Source organism: Amborella trichopoda, chromosome 3 (assembly GCF_054954075.1).
Source record: "Amborella trichopoda isolate Santa Cruz 75 chromosome 3, AtrichopodaSantaCruz75HAP2 v2.0, whole genome shotgun sequence".
NCBI classification, from domain to species: Eukaryota; Viridiplantae; Streptophyta; class Magnoliopsida; order Amborellales; family Amborellaceae; genus Amborella; species Amborella trichopoda.
This window is the reverse complement of record NC_142338.1, coordinates 42,628,241-42,641,902: the sequence shown is the minus strand read 5'-3', so window position 1 is coordinate 42,641,902 and position 13,662 is coordinate 42,628,241. Positions and strand designations below refer to the sequence as shown.

Here is a 13,662-nt window from a genome sequence, read left to right as displayed (position 1 = left end):
AGTTTTTTTTTAAAAAAGATAAAATAAGGATTTCTATCTTTTCTTTTAAAAAATACGAATTTTTGAAAATATTTTGAAAAACTTGGAATTCTTGTCGTATTTCAAAAAGTCGGAGAATTTTTTTTGTTGTAAAAATCATCTTTTAAACGACTACGGCACCTTTCCATAACTGCTAATGGGTCCAGGGTATTTCTCTTTCTCCTTTAAAATTTGAATCGCTGTGCCACTTTGGCATTTAACAAAAGAATCAGGGTGTTCTCGTCGTTCTCTCTCTACTTATTTCTTGGGACGAGGGAATCTCTCGTCGCTTTATTAAAATGCACGGACGAACACTCCCTCTCTGCGTTTAGGACAAAGGGCCGAAAAAACCTCTTTGAGTTGCAGAGGAAGAAGGTATAACACCATGTCTAGGGTTTTCGAAGCGAGCAGAGTCCTTATGGCGGTTGCCAAAACTAAAGCAAAATCCACCGCTAACCCTTCCCTTTTGAAACCTTCTCAGCCAAAACCTACCGCTAAGCCAGCTCGTAGTACCAGTGGCATCTTTAAAAGCATTCCTGTCTCTCCAGCCATGCGCAAGTTTCTCGGTGTTCCGGATATTTCTCGCACTGATGCCATGAAAAAGGTTTGGGAGTACATTAAGGCAAACAATCTTCAGGTACTCTCTCTATCTTCCTCTCCGTCTCTTTCTCTTTCTCTATCTAGTTGATTACAGTGATTGTCTTTTACTTCCATTTTGGGGGTTTTTGTTTATACATTAGTGATGTCCATCATTTGGATTCGTATTGAGTGCTTATAAGTAACTGTTATTTTAGGGTTTCTGTTCATGGATAAGTTATTTCATTTATGTGGGTTGTTATGGATCTCAAATGTTTTGTCAGAGTAGAAGGTTCTCGTTTGAAACTTTGAACAGTGCCTATTTTTTATTTCTAATTTGTGCTTCTAGTTCCATTCCCCTTGGGCTTATTTGTGTTTGTTTCTCCGTTCATTGTCAATGCAGGTTCCATTTCTACTTTAAAATAAAAATAAAAATGTAGGTTCCATTTCCTGCATTTAGTATTTATGTGTTTGTGTTTGTTTCGCCTTTCATTGTCAATGTGGTTCCATTTCCTGCATTTAGTATTTATGTGTTTGTGTTTGTGTTTGTGTTTGTTGCGCCTTTCATTGTCAATGTAGGTTCCATTTCCTGCATTTAGTATTTATGTGTTTGATTTTCAGTCATTTAGGCTTTCCTGTCCTGAATCTGTCTTTTCCTTGGGTTTATGTACTTATTTATTTATTTAATTTTTAATTTTTCTTGTTATTATGGGTTTTCCTTTTCTATGTATTTGTCTTTTTCCTCTGTGAGCTCTCTTCAGGGAGTCCGTCTTTTCCTATGCTTTATTTAATTTTGTTGCATTGTATTGGTCATTTTGGGTTTTCCTTTTTGGTTATAAATTTTGCTAATCTTGATTTTTTTTATTTTTAATTTCACCATAGCTTCAGATATTTCCTTTTGAATTCCGCATTTTCCAGAGGTATTTGATAAGTTAGGATTTTGATAGGACCTTTCACAATTTTTTTTGGGTTTCCTTTGTGAGTTCCACCTTTTCTGAGGGTTCATGAGCTTGGATCATAGGTTGTGGCATCATATTGCCATATCTTCTCTTTTTCCATTAGAAATTTATCTTTATGATGGGTATTCCTCTGAAATTTTTTTTTGTTATATATATATATTTTTTCTAATTATTGGCTTTGGTTTCTGTTAGATTTTTTTTTTTTCTCCATCATTCTAGGTTTTTATTGTGAATTGTGCATAGTTTTAGGGTTTTGATGATGCAAGGCACCAATAGTATGAGTCATGGATATTTATTCTCTTTTGAATCCTAAACATGCATATCCCATCGTTTCATCAGATGAATTATTTGTTGTGAGTTATGGTTTTGGAAGCTAGTGTTACAGTTCTCCTGGGTTTTGATGTATTTAAATCAAAATGATTTACAGTTTTCCTTTACTTTCTGGTTTCATATTTGTGTTTACATTGTATTTGTGAAAGATCCGTATTTATCGTGGTTGTGAAAGTGAAATTTTAGTTTAAAAACAAAAGGAGGGAATACTTGTCTTGCATAAACGCATTTTCTTTTCTAAATCTTAACTATCACTTGGACACTGTTAATCCAAATGTGGTTTCATTTCTTTCTCTTTTGGCTTTAATTTTTTAACTTGTGTACATGCGAAGTAAGCTAACTTCACAGTGCATATTTTCTGGGGTTTCTTGTTGCTTTAGCCGACATGAATTTTTTATCATGATTTCTTTTTATTATGTGGCTATTTTACTAGTTGTGTGGCTATTTTTAAGTTTTGAGGTCTTGTAGAATTGAATGCGCTGTTCTTCCCTCTAGGAGTTCTCATCCTCATACCCTCAACCTCAAGCTAATGTTTCCCTTGCTTTTCCAATTCAAAAAAATATTTGCATTGCTTTTTCTAGTACTTCTTGTGAAGGTGATATGATTTATCCCAAGTAAAACCCCCTTAACCTGGTGATTCACACATACTGCTCACCAAACTTAGTGGCCTAAATAATGCAATTTCTTCTTGTCCTTCATCATTGAGGATCACTATGATGGAAGTAGCATGCATCTCCTGGATGATCTGAGGACCCTTCCACGGAACTTGACGTGAGCCTATTTTTTGTCATTAGTCACGACGGAACCTATTTTTTGTTATCTCACTTGTTCCCAAAATGCTGCCACAATGCTTGTAAGACCACAATAAGAGAACTTGTTTTTCCTTTATTCCCAAAACATGGATCTTCTTTCATATGACTATGATGACGCTAAGACTAGATTTCTCAGGATTGCTCATAAAGCCCAGCAGGGATATTTCTTTGATATGACTATTAGCATCTCCAAATGGGGCCTAATTTTAAAGAGGTTCTGTTCTTCTCGAAAGAGAAAGAATAAAATAAAAAATACAGCTGTAGAATCCATTAATGGGATCCCATTGTAAGTTATATAGCAGTTTATTTGTTATTTGGTTTTCCGGACTAGATTTTTATTGTTCCCGTGAATGCCTCTTGTTTAGTACAATCTAACAATAAAAAGATAACATTATTAGTACAATGTAATAATTTAGGACTACATTGAAGACTATTATAATGATCTACACATACAATGACTTAGACTTTTTGCCCATGACTTAAGCATTCACCTTCCCAATTATAAAATTGATTAAGAAAAATTATAATTCCACAATGCCATTATTGAGGGTTGTAGATGCTAGGTGGGGCTAGGTCCAAGATGAAAATTATACTCATATATAAAATCATATTTTAGGGAATGATTTCATGCAACAATTGTATAGTAATATAATGAAACAATCTTCAAAAACCATATTAGTGCCACTTGCTTGACCCAGTGTTTTAAAATGCGGCCTTGATGCGGTGGGGGTCGATGCGGCGATGCGACCCAGATGCGGGTGCATCGCGATGATGTGGTCAATAAATGTAAAAAAATTCTAAAAAATCTAAAAAAATAAGTTGATGAATAGAAAAAAATATGAAGGTGATATATGTGATAGGAGGTATTTTAGTTTAATGATTAACTTCAAAACTAGTAGCTGTCGGAGATTCTGTATCCAATTATCCACTATCCCCTATCCCCTGATAGAAACTAGAAACTTGAAACCAGCTTCATAAAGCATTCAACAATCAACAACTATAAGCACAAATTTGCACCATGAGCACAACTATAAGCACAACCATCAACAACCATAAGTACAACCATAAGCACAAAATAGTGATATTACAAAATACAATCCAAAAGTCAAGCTCAAGAAGAGTTAATAGTTAATAACTTAATACAATCATCCATTTTGAGAGTCAATTTTGAAATTTGAACTTCATTTTTTCAAATATCAATCAAACAAGTCATCTTGAGATGCGCATCATCAATATCATCCTTGACGGCCTCTATGTATTTGTCTTCATCAGTCTCCTCTGAGCCAGCTTCCTCCTCCTCAACCTCTGAAGCTAATGTACGAGTGCGACTAGACCCAGTAGCTCATCTACTCTTTTATGCTCTAGTGTTAGGTCGATCTTCTTCATTAGCCCTTGTTGCTAGCTCAACATTAAGCCATGTCAAATCCTCACCCTCAAACATACGCTCTTGTCTTGGATCCATGGTCCACTCACTTATGGAATCACCATCAGCTTCATATAATTGAATATTGAGCTTCGTGCGATTTTCATACCTCTCCTCCCTAAGTTGCTCGTTATACCGCACATAAACCAAATCATTCAACTTTTTTTGCTCCAACCAATTTCTTTTTTTTGTATGGAGCTGTGGTAGAAATTTGAAATCAGATAAATTAGATTTTAGATTAGAAAATTGAAATTCAAGAAATAAGGATTAGGAATAAAGAGTAAAGGACTTACATGTTCAAGTGCACTCCAATTGCGCTCAGAACCATACGAGCTACAAGTGAGATTCAACACTCGAATAGCGAGACGTTGTAGATTTGGTGTCTCGCTTCCATATAATGCCCACCATGCAGCTGTATAATATTTTATAATTTAGAATATAGTTGAACATTAAGGGTATAAAATAAACAATGGAACTATACATAAAGTAAGAGACAAGTAAGATTGTTTTTGGGCTTTTGGTCATTACCTGGATATGTAGTGTCCCTATTTCGAGTGGCAATATCTCTCCCAAAGTTTCCCAAGGTTAACTTGAACTTAATCAATTCATGGCTCTGGATCTCATCCTAGATATCTTTGTCTGGCACCAACTCTCCAGCACATTTAAGAACCCACCTTTTATTACACGATCTGATTTAATGTATCGGTGCTTGTAGTGAAGAGATGGGTTTAGAAAATAACCGGCTGAATGTAGGTGCCTATGAAGCTGGGTATCCAATCTCCTATCAATAATTTCAAGTATAGCCTTGCTTATATTTTCATCATCCTTTAAAACATCTTTTATTTCAATTCTCATGTATGTAGCCCATGGCAGGCTTCGCATCACCATCAACCAGTGGAAACACTCTCACTAAAGGGCGAGCCACCTCCAATGCAAGAATTATTTGACTCCAAAAAGATGTATTCAGAATAATGTTTTCACCCTTTCTCCCATCCTTATGCTTTGACCATTTGCTTTAACTCCATTTCTCTGAAGCAAACATGGTCCTCAAGGCACTTTTTTGCTTGGCTAGGCTTCGAAGAGTGAGAAATGACGTTGCAAATCCAGTGATCCCCGGTCTCACTAATTCTCTCTTCTTTGTAAAAGACCTCATCATGCTTAGGACTATGGTGTGATTGTAAATAAATCCAACAACAAACATAGCTCTTGAAATCACCCCACTAAATAAAGATGTTGTATCCATTTCCTTAAGCATAAGATTAACACAGTGAGCTGTGCAAGGAGTCCAAAACATATGCTTCCTTTTCAAAGTCAAGAAATGCCCAGTTGCAACATAGTTGGCACCATTGTCAGTGATAATTTGTACCACATTTTGCTCCCCAACAAAATCGACAATCTTATCCATCAAGCCACATAAGTATGTACCATCATGTGACTTGTCTGATGCATCAGTAGACTTAACAAAAAAAGTACCTGTTAGGCAGTTAACCAAAAAATTAATGAATGCCCTTGATTTCCCATAGGACCAACCATCACACATAATAGTGGCCCCATATTTTCTCCCACCCTTCTCTCTGAGAAATCAAAATTTTATTCACATCAAATACAACATTCTTCAACAAGGGCTCCTGAACCTTATGTAGTGAAGGAGGAATAAGTCTTGGGCCATATTGCCCAATTGCTTGGACTATACATGCAAAACTATCTAGAGTTATAGTATTAAAAGGAATGATGGCCATGTAAATCCACTTTGCAATCCACTTACATACCGACTTCTTTTGTTTTTTCTTATATTTATTTTCAATTGTTGTTTGTTTTGTTATTTTTTCTCTCCTGAACCACAATTTCGGGCTAAGGGTGAAAAAAGAATCCATTGGCCCCTTAGAGAGAGGTGTTCTCTCTGCACTACTACCAATATTTATAATCCTCTCTCTTGAGGTTGGAGTATGAGTACTCCTTTGCCTCATAGTAACTTCAGACATATCATCATCATCAACATCATCAAATAATTGCATATCATCAAGTAATTCCTTTATTTTCTTTTTTTTTTCTCTGTCTTTTTTCAATCTATCCAAATATTCTCTAATCTCCTTTTTTATATCATCTGTAGCTTGTGGGCATGTTCTTACATACCTAGAAATTCCGGCTAAATGCTCTTTCTGTCAAAAAATACCACCCATATAAGTATTTCTACAGAGCAAGCATATTACACAATTTCTATCTTTCGGATTTTTTAGTTTAGCATATTTCCAAGCCGGATCTTTGTTACTAGAAGATTGGGAAGAAGACATTGCCCCAAAAATAAGTATAACAATATTATTATATAAGAAGGAATAAAAAGTTAATGACTCTGTGAAGTAGTGCTCGATTTCTTCTCACGGCCTTTGAAACCCCCAATTTCTTATCACAAATTCACCTGAGCATCTCCAAATCAACAATCAAAGGCATCAAATGAACATCCAAGTATCACACAACCGCCACCAAACCGAAGATTTGGATGAAAATTTTTTTTCGCCAAATTTTATTTTTCCCTCGATTTGATGCAAAAAATGCCACAAAAGTGGCTGGAAATCTTTGTTTAGGGGGTATAATAACCCCCTGAATAGTTTCCCTAAACTTTGGAAGTTCAAAAAGACCATTTTGCCCCTACTTGAGGGGCAAAATCGAATTTTTTCCGTAGAAAACAGATGCGGGCGATGCGGCCATGATGCGGGATGCGGCCATGATGTGGCTTGATGCGGCGCATATGCGGCCGCATCTGTCAAAAGCACATATGAGGTTATTTTGATACTCAAATATATTCAAATTGATCATCTCGACATCAAGATGCATGGACATAAGATAAAAATGGATTTCAGGTTTTAGAAATAGTGTATTTTGTAATGCTTTTTGGACTGTCAATTTTCAAGATTTTCAAGTTTTCATAGATCTGTCAATCTACATTATTTTTGAAGCTTTTAAACTTTATAAATTAAAATTAAAATATATTTTAAGGCTTTCACAAAGATTTTCAGTATTGAAACCACATTTTTGGATACTATTTGAAGGTAGGCTCTAATTTGATTGTTTAGAGCCTAGGCTCTATACAAACCGCACCATATATATATATATATATATATATATATATATATATATATATATATACACACACACACTACAAAACGCCTATAGGCGAAAATGAACAGTGATTTCGCCTATCTTCATCACCATCCAAACTTCATTGCACGGTCATAGTTGTCCGGTAGTGTTTAACTTTTCAATTTTTTTTACTAATTGGAATGATTTGAAATGTGGAATATGTGTACATCTTAGTGAAGCGCACTTAATAAAAATATGAAAAAAATAATTCGTAAAATATAAATTGACGAAAATAACCTCGAAAATTTATGGGCATATTTTGGTCAATTTATATTTTACGAATTATTTTTTTTCATATTTATATTAGGTGCGCCTCACTAAGATGTATACACACTCCAAATTTCAAGTAATTTGGATTTGTTGAAAAAAAATAAAAATTGAAACACTATCGGACAACTGTGACCGTGCGATGAAGTTTGGATGGTGATGAGGGTAGGCGAAATCATTGTTCATTTTCGCCTAGATATATATAGATATATGGTAAAAGATGAAGTACGCCTAACTTGCGTACCTCGACTCGTATGCCCAATCTGCCTAGATTGAATCTAGTTCTTTGGATGGCCATGATGAAATTTGATTTGATTTTTATTTATTTATTATAAATCCTTTAAACATGAAGTTTAGGGTTTCCATGCATCTAATTAGAGTGCTACACAAAAAACTTCAAATGAAAAATTTGACCAAAATACCCCCAAAACATTATGGGATATTTTTGTTAATTTTTTATTTAAATTATTATTATTATTTGGTGGGTTCACCCTAGTTGATGCATGAACACGCAAATTTTCATGTGCATAAGAATTTTAAAAATAAATAACGAATCAATTTTTGATTCTCTCTCTCTTTCTCTCTCTCTCTCTGTATGTATAGATATATATGTGTGTGCATGCGTGTGGATAAAGCTATCAATAGGTTGTAACTAAGATGAATAATATTTTAGGTTATGCTCCCAACCATTTAATCTTGATCGGATGGTTGTAAATGTGTAACTATTTGAAATTTAATATTTTTTCTACAGGCTGGTTTAAGTTGAAGTTTAGACATATGTATTTGACACCATCACACAGGTATATAAAAATATAACTAAGATGAATAATAGTTTAGGTTAAACTCGCAGCCATTTTTAGAAAAAAATATTAAATTTCACATAGTAAAATGCATTTTCAACCATACGATCAAGATTGGATAGCCAGGAGCATAACCTAAACTACTTTTTAGATAACAATCAATTGTTAGCTTTTTCCACACACATATATATGCGTAATGATCATGTGAGACCCTTGCACATCAAATAGGACCCCAACTCTTAACCGTTAAATTACACTTGCATTGAGATTTGGATAAGTGTAAGAAGGTACAACCGGTTAGCCGGTAAAATCACCCAAACAACATTTCTACTTTTTTGTAAGCCTATTTGCGTTTCTCCTGACCGACAACTCTCTCCCTAGGGGACTGGAACCCCCTTAATCATCAACTCTCCATGTCTTCCAAAATAAAGCAGTTCAAATTCTGTAGATAAACTAAGCTAAATTTTCACAGGCGCATGGTGTATTTGTTTTCTGAGCTAGCAGAAGTTGCCACAAAAGTTGTCTTCCTTTGCAAAGAAAGAGTAAGAATCAAGCACTTGGAGAGAGAAAATGGGCGAGAGTATGGGTGAAGAAGAGGCTTGAAAAGAGAAAATGGGCAAGAGTGTCGGTGAAAAAGAGGCTTCAAGAGGGGTGACATGTAAAGAAAGGAGCTAGACAGAGAGACTAAATGACGAGAGAGAGAGAGAGAGAGAGAGAGAGAGAGAGAGAGAGAGAGAGAGAGAGAGATTCAATGGGCTGAGGATTAAGGGGTTTCAAAACCCCAATCCTCATGTTGGTGTAGAGACAGACAGAAATGGGCTGAAGATTAAGAGGTTTCTAACTACCATAATTCTTGGGTTGGTAGAGAGAGAGAGAGAGAGAGAGAGAGAGAGAGAGAGAGAGAGAGAGAGAGAGAGAGAGAGAGAGAGAGAGAGTGTGAATAGGCTGAGGAATTAGGGATTTCCAAACCTCTTAATCCTCATGTTGGTGTAGAGAGAGAGAGAGAGAGAGAGAGAGAGAGAGAGACGATGTGCTGCAGATTAAGGGGTTTCCAACAACTGTAATCTTTGTGTTGGTAGAGAGAGAGAGCAATTGATTCAATGGGTTGAGGAAGGGGGGGTTGTTTCCAATCCTCTAAACCTTTTCTTGGTGAGTAGAGTGAGAGGTCAAATATGAAACCAGGGGAATTCCTTGGGCCAATCCCTAAAGAGGAGAGCTTTCCTTGGGTCATAGCATGAGGGGTGTCTTACCTTATCATACATAACACTTGATAAATAAAAAAAATACGAGCTAAAAATGAGAGAAGTGATCTTGGCTAAGCAGTTTGGAGAGAGAAAGAGAGCCGAAGGGAGATATGGGGAAGGGCAGTTAGAAAGAGAAGAGGTGGGGGCAGGTAGAGAGAGGAGAAAGAAGGCAATAGAGAGAAAGGCAAGAGTAGGAAATTAGATGGAGAAAGAAGAGGTTGAAATAAGAGGCGGTAGAGAGAGAGAGAGTTGTTGGGCGGGAGGAGTGCAAAGAGGCTTACAAGGGCTCTTACCAGCTGGCCGGTTGTACCTTTTTATATTTATCCAAATTTCAATACAAGTATAATCCAATGGTCAATAGTTGGGGTCCTATGGACCTGGCATGTGTAAGGATCTCACTTGATCATTATTCTCTCTGTAGGGCAGTGATTTCATGCAACGGTTGTATCATAGTATATTGCAACCACACTTCTTGAAAACCATGTTTGTGGTATTTGTATGACGCAAGATTTTGCACACACACTCTCTTCATCTCAATAATCAATCTAAAAAAAAAAAAACTAATTTGCAACCTATATATGGTCAAAATGAATCCCCTCCAACAATAAATCTAGACTGTCAATTTGATGAATTTCAATATCTAGACCTTTATGAATTCAAAATCAGTCGTTTCTTCTTTAATATTGTTAATCTAATGATAATAAAATTATCTAAAAAATTTGGAAAGGAAAAAGATCATTCTAAGGCCTAGATCTAAACATCTCACAAAAATGGACGGCCTATATTAATTGGGCTAAAAAAATACTTTCTAGGCTGCATTTTCAAATTTTTCGTTTTTGTGATTGTTCATTAGAATGAAAACAGTGTATATTTTAAAATCTGGATCAAACAAATTGCCTTAACATGGTTTTTGAAGGTTGTTGCATTATATTATTATGCAACCATTGCAATATATATATATATATATATATATATATATATATATATATATACACACACTCACACACACACCATGTCAGGTTTAGTCTGGTCTAGGTTAAGTGGTTTCGGTCCTTAGGCTGGGTCCAGATTGGACTTGGGTCTGCTGGTCAATATAAGCCATTTGACACACCTATGTGAAATTTTCATGTTGGGTTCAAATTTAAGAACTCTTATTGCCATTTTGACATTCTTTTAGTATGATAAGCATAAAAATGTTACTTCCAAGGATTTAAGGCAAGTTCAATCTTAGGTATTTTTTTGTCGAGGAATCAATCTTAAGAGCACCTCCAAAGGTCCTTGACTCTTGAATGTGACTATATTGTAAGTGTTGGAACATAGAAGTTAAATAACATGACAAAAATTATGTCTTACATGAATGAGAGAGCTTTGTGCTTGATCCATTCATGATTCACCCTAGGTCATTGAGCTAAGCGTGGTTTTTGTTCTCTCTCTATGATTAGAATTCATACATTTGTTTTTCCTCGTTTCATTTGTTGAGTTCTTGAATAAATTTTGATTGAAAGCATGACAAATTGTTTAGGCTTTGTTTGTCTTAATCTTCTAGGATTTTGTAAAGGGTGGATGAAGTGGAAACTTCTAACTTTTTATATATTATTACTGGGATATCTATTACTTCTTGGATCTGGCTTGCGACTAAATACGTAACTCATGTATAAAAATCTTCCTAGAAGGGGAAACATACTCTAATATTAAGGATTCTGGCAAAACCATAGTCCTTGTGCCATCACCTTCTTCTGAAATGGATAGTGGGACCCAGCATTGGGATCTGGGATCATATCTTATTTTGGCAATAGAACTAAGGGCTACTGTTTTGATAGCCCTAAGGCTTGTATTATACTCCCCCTGTTCAGGTCTGTGGGTATAAATTTCTTAGTTTCTCTGTACAAGGAGTGCTAGAAAATTTTTTTTATCCCAGTCTCTTGATATACTAAATGTCTCTTTAATAACACAACTCAACTCGGTCTCCTTCGCTGATTTTATTAAGATTTGCTTTCTTGCTAAGTACAATGTTTATGCGTAGAAAATTACTGAAATGCCTATGTGCACCTATAGTTTGAACATAACATTCCAGTACTTCGTCTTAACACTGGAAGCTCCCTAATGTGCTGTTTAAGACTTGCTTCCTTGCTAAGTACAATATTTATGCCTAGGAAATTACTGAAATGCCTATGTGCACCTACAGTTTGAACATCACATTCCAGTACTTCGTTCTGTCATCATCATGTCATTTTGGGTCCTCTAAAAATCTTGATCCTAATAATATTTGGCAATAATGTCAAGGTTGCATCTCATTGGACTTAGTGCAAACCTCATGGATACAAGAATCTTGAAACATCTTTAAATGACTGCTTTGCTTTTATCACTTCTTCAACTGTTTCATGGGCCTTCCACCATAGTTGTGCAACATGATTGCCGGTACAAGGTTATGGAAGAACTTTGTTGCATTTGGACACAATGGGAATTGATGTACCTCAATTCACTGAGTGTAAAATCCTGGATCTGCTGCAAATGGGTTTTTGAAGGTGAAGACCATAGGCAATTGGTTCCTCATCCATGATTTGCGGTGGAAGGATAAAAGAATATTGTATAGTTATGATGAATGCCTCCTGCTCTCTGGTTATGATATGTTTGCTCCTATCCCCAAATGGTCTGCATAGTTTTTTTGCTGATGGATATATAGATCATACATATTTTTGTCACACAATATATATTTCCTTTCTTTCTTTAGCTATTATTATTCTAACAATCGTTGATCAAAAGAGAACGATACCATGCATACTCAAGGGTATGGCACAGCCTTAGTTTCTTGTATTGTCTTACCACTTTATGAGAGTGTTATTGAATTGACCAAAAAATTCAGTTTGAATGATTCTCCATGAGAAAGCATAAAATAAGACTTGCTTTTAGGACACGAAGGTCACAATCACCTCTAGCCATGAGACTTGAAATCAGATATCTTGAGGTGTGCCATCGACAGTGATCAAAGTTGAATAATGTTTGTCTTGAAATTTGCGACATACTTTTAGTTGTCAGATTTCATATTCGACTGCTAGAAATGATTGTGACTTTCTAACAAATATAACAGTCTTGTGGTATAAAATCCGGTTATTTTTCTAAAATGAATTTCACTGGAATTTTTGTTTACACCCATATAAAGAAACTGAATGATAGTTACCGGATGTGGGGGATAAATGGCTACGACAGAACCCTGCAGATCGCAAGGTGGTGATGTGTGATGAGAAGCTGAAGACCATCTTTGAAGGGAAGGACAAAGTTGGAATTCTGGAGATTGCAAAGCTGATGAGCGTCCATTTCGTGAAGCCCAACTGAGGTGGCCTCAGGTTTACGAACTGTTGTTTCCTGCTTTTGCCCTCAACATTACCTGATTTGACTCCACTAGTACCTGATGTCCTCTGCACTGAAGCTGTTATGATTTGCTATGTCCTTGTACAATTAGGCACTGATACTGAACGCAAATTTAGTTTCTCTACACTGCATTTGCCCTTTTGGACAGTGACTGTGGGCTTTTGCATCATCTGCAAACAATTCTCTGATCATAGTTACAGGTTTTTGTACGATGGGTGTTATTCAATTGTGGTTAGTTTGAAGGGCTTTTTCAAATCTATTCCATTTTTGCGCTAATTTAGGTTCGGAATGGAATGGATACACACGTTGATTGTTGCCCCCTTTGGTATGTTTATTTATTTATTTAAAGAAGGTTACTAACTTCTTTATTACAGAATATTTTGAAAGAACTACAGAAGTTACAAGAATAATAAGGGGTGATAATGGGCTGTTTAGCCTGGCCTTTAGAAATTTAGGGCCTAGGCCACAAAATGTGGCCCGAGGGATAGGCCAAGACAGGCCCGGTTTGGTCTGTCCCAGCTCCTCCCCTATTTATTTATTTATTTTTGTTGTTTTTTGCTTTGTTTCCTTTAATCGGGTTAAGGCCAGGAATGGGCAGGCCCTCAGGGGAACAGGGCTGACCCGGCCCTGGGCCAACCGTAAGAATAATCTTCTGCAAAATTATACACAAATAATCTCTCACATTAGTACAACTTCTACCTTTTACAAACACCTTATTCTATCAAC

At 35.9% G+C, this 13,662-nt stretch overlaps 1 protein-coding gene across 2 annotated transcripts; it reads left to right on the top strand.

The window, feature by feature from the left end:
* Positions 1-306: 306 nt before the first annotated feature.
* LOC18422677 (SWIB/MDM2 domain superfamily protein) lies at positions 307-13,145 on the top strand. 2 transcript variants are annotated; one of them, XM_006878559.4, is made up of 2 exons: positions 307-655; positions 12,775-13,145. In XM_006878559.4, exons 1-2 carry the CDS (start codon positions 404-406, stop codon positions 12,898-12,900), a joined length of 378 nt encoding a protein of 125 aa, XP_006878621.1. In that variant the 5' UTR covers positions 307-403; the 3' UTR covers positions 12,901-13,145. The 2 variants fall into 2 exon arrangements, with proteins under 2 accessions (XP_006878621.1, XP_088716730.1); XM_088860604.1 differs by having other exon boundaries at positions 12,742-13,145.
* Positions 13,146-13,662: the final 517 nt, after the last annotated feature.

Excerpts from the sequence above, each read along its gene's own strand:
- LOC18422677 (XM_088860604.1), top strand. The coding sequence starts at position 404 with ATGTCTAGGGTTTTCGAAGCGAGCAGAGTCCTTATGGCGGTTGCCAAA. Across the intron at positions 656-12,741 it reads TTAAGGCAAACAATCTTCAG|TTACCGGATGTGGGGGATAA; the intron begins GTACTCTCTCTA and ends ACTGAATGATAG.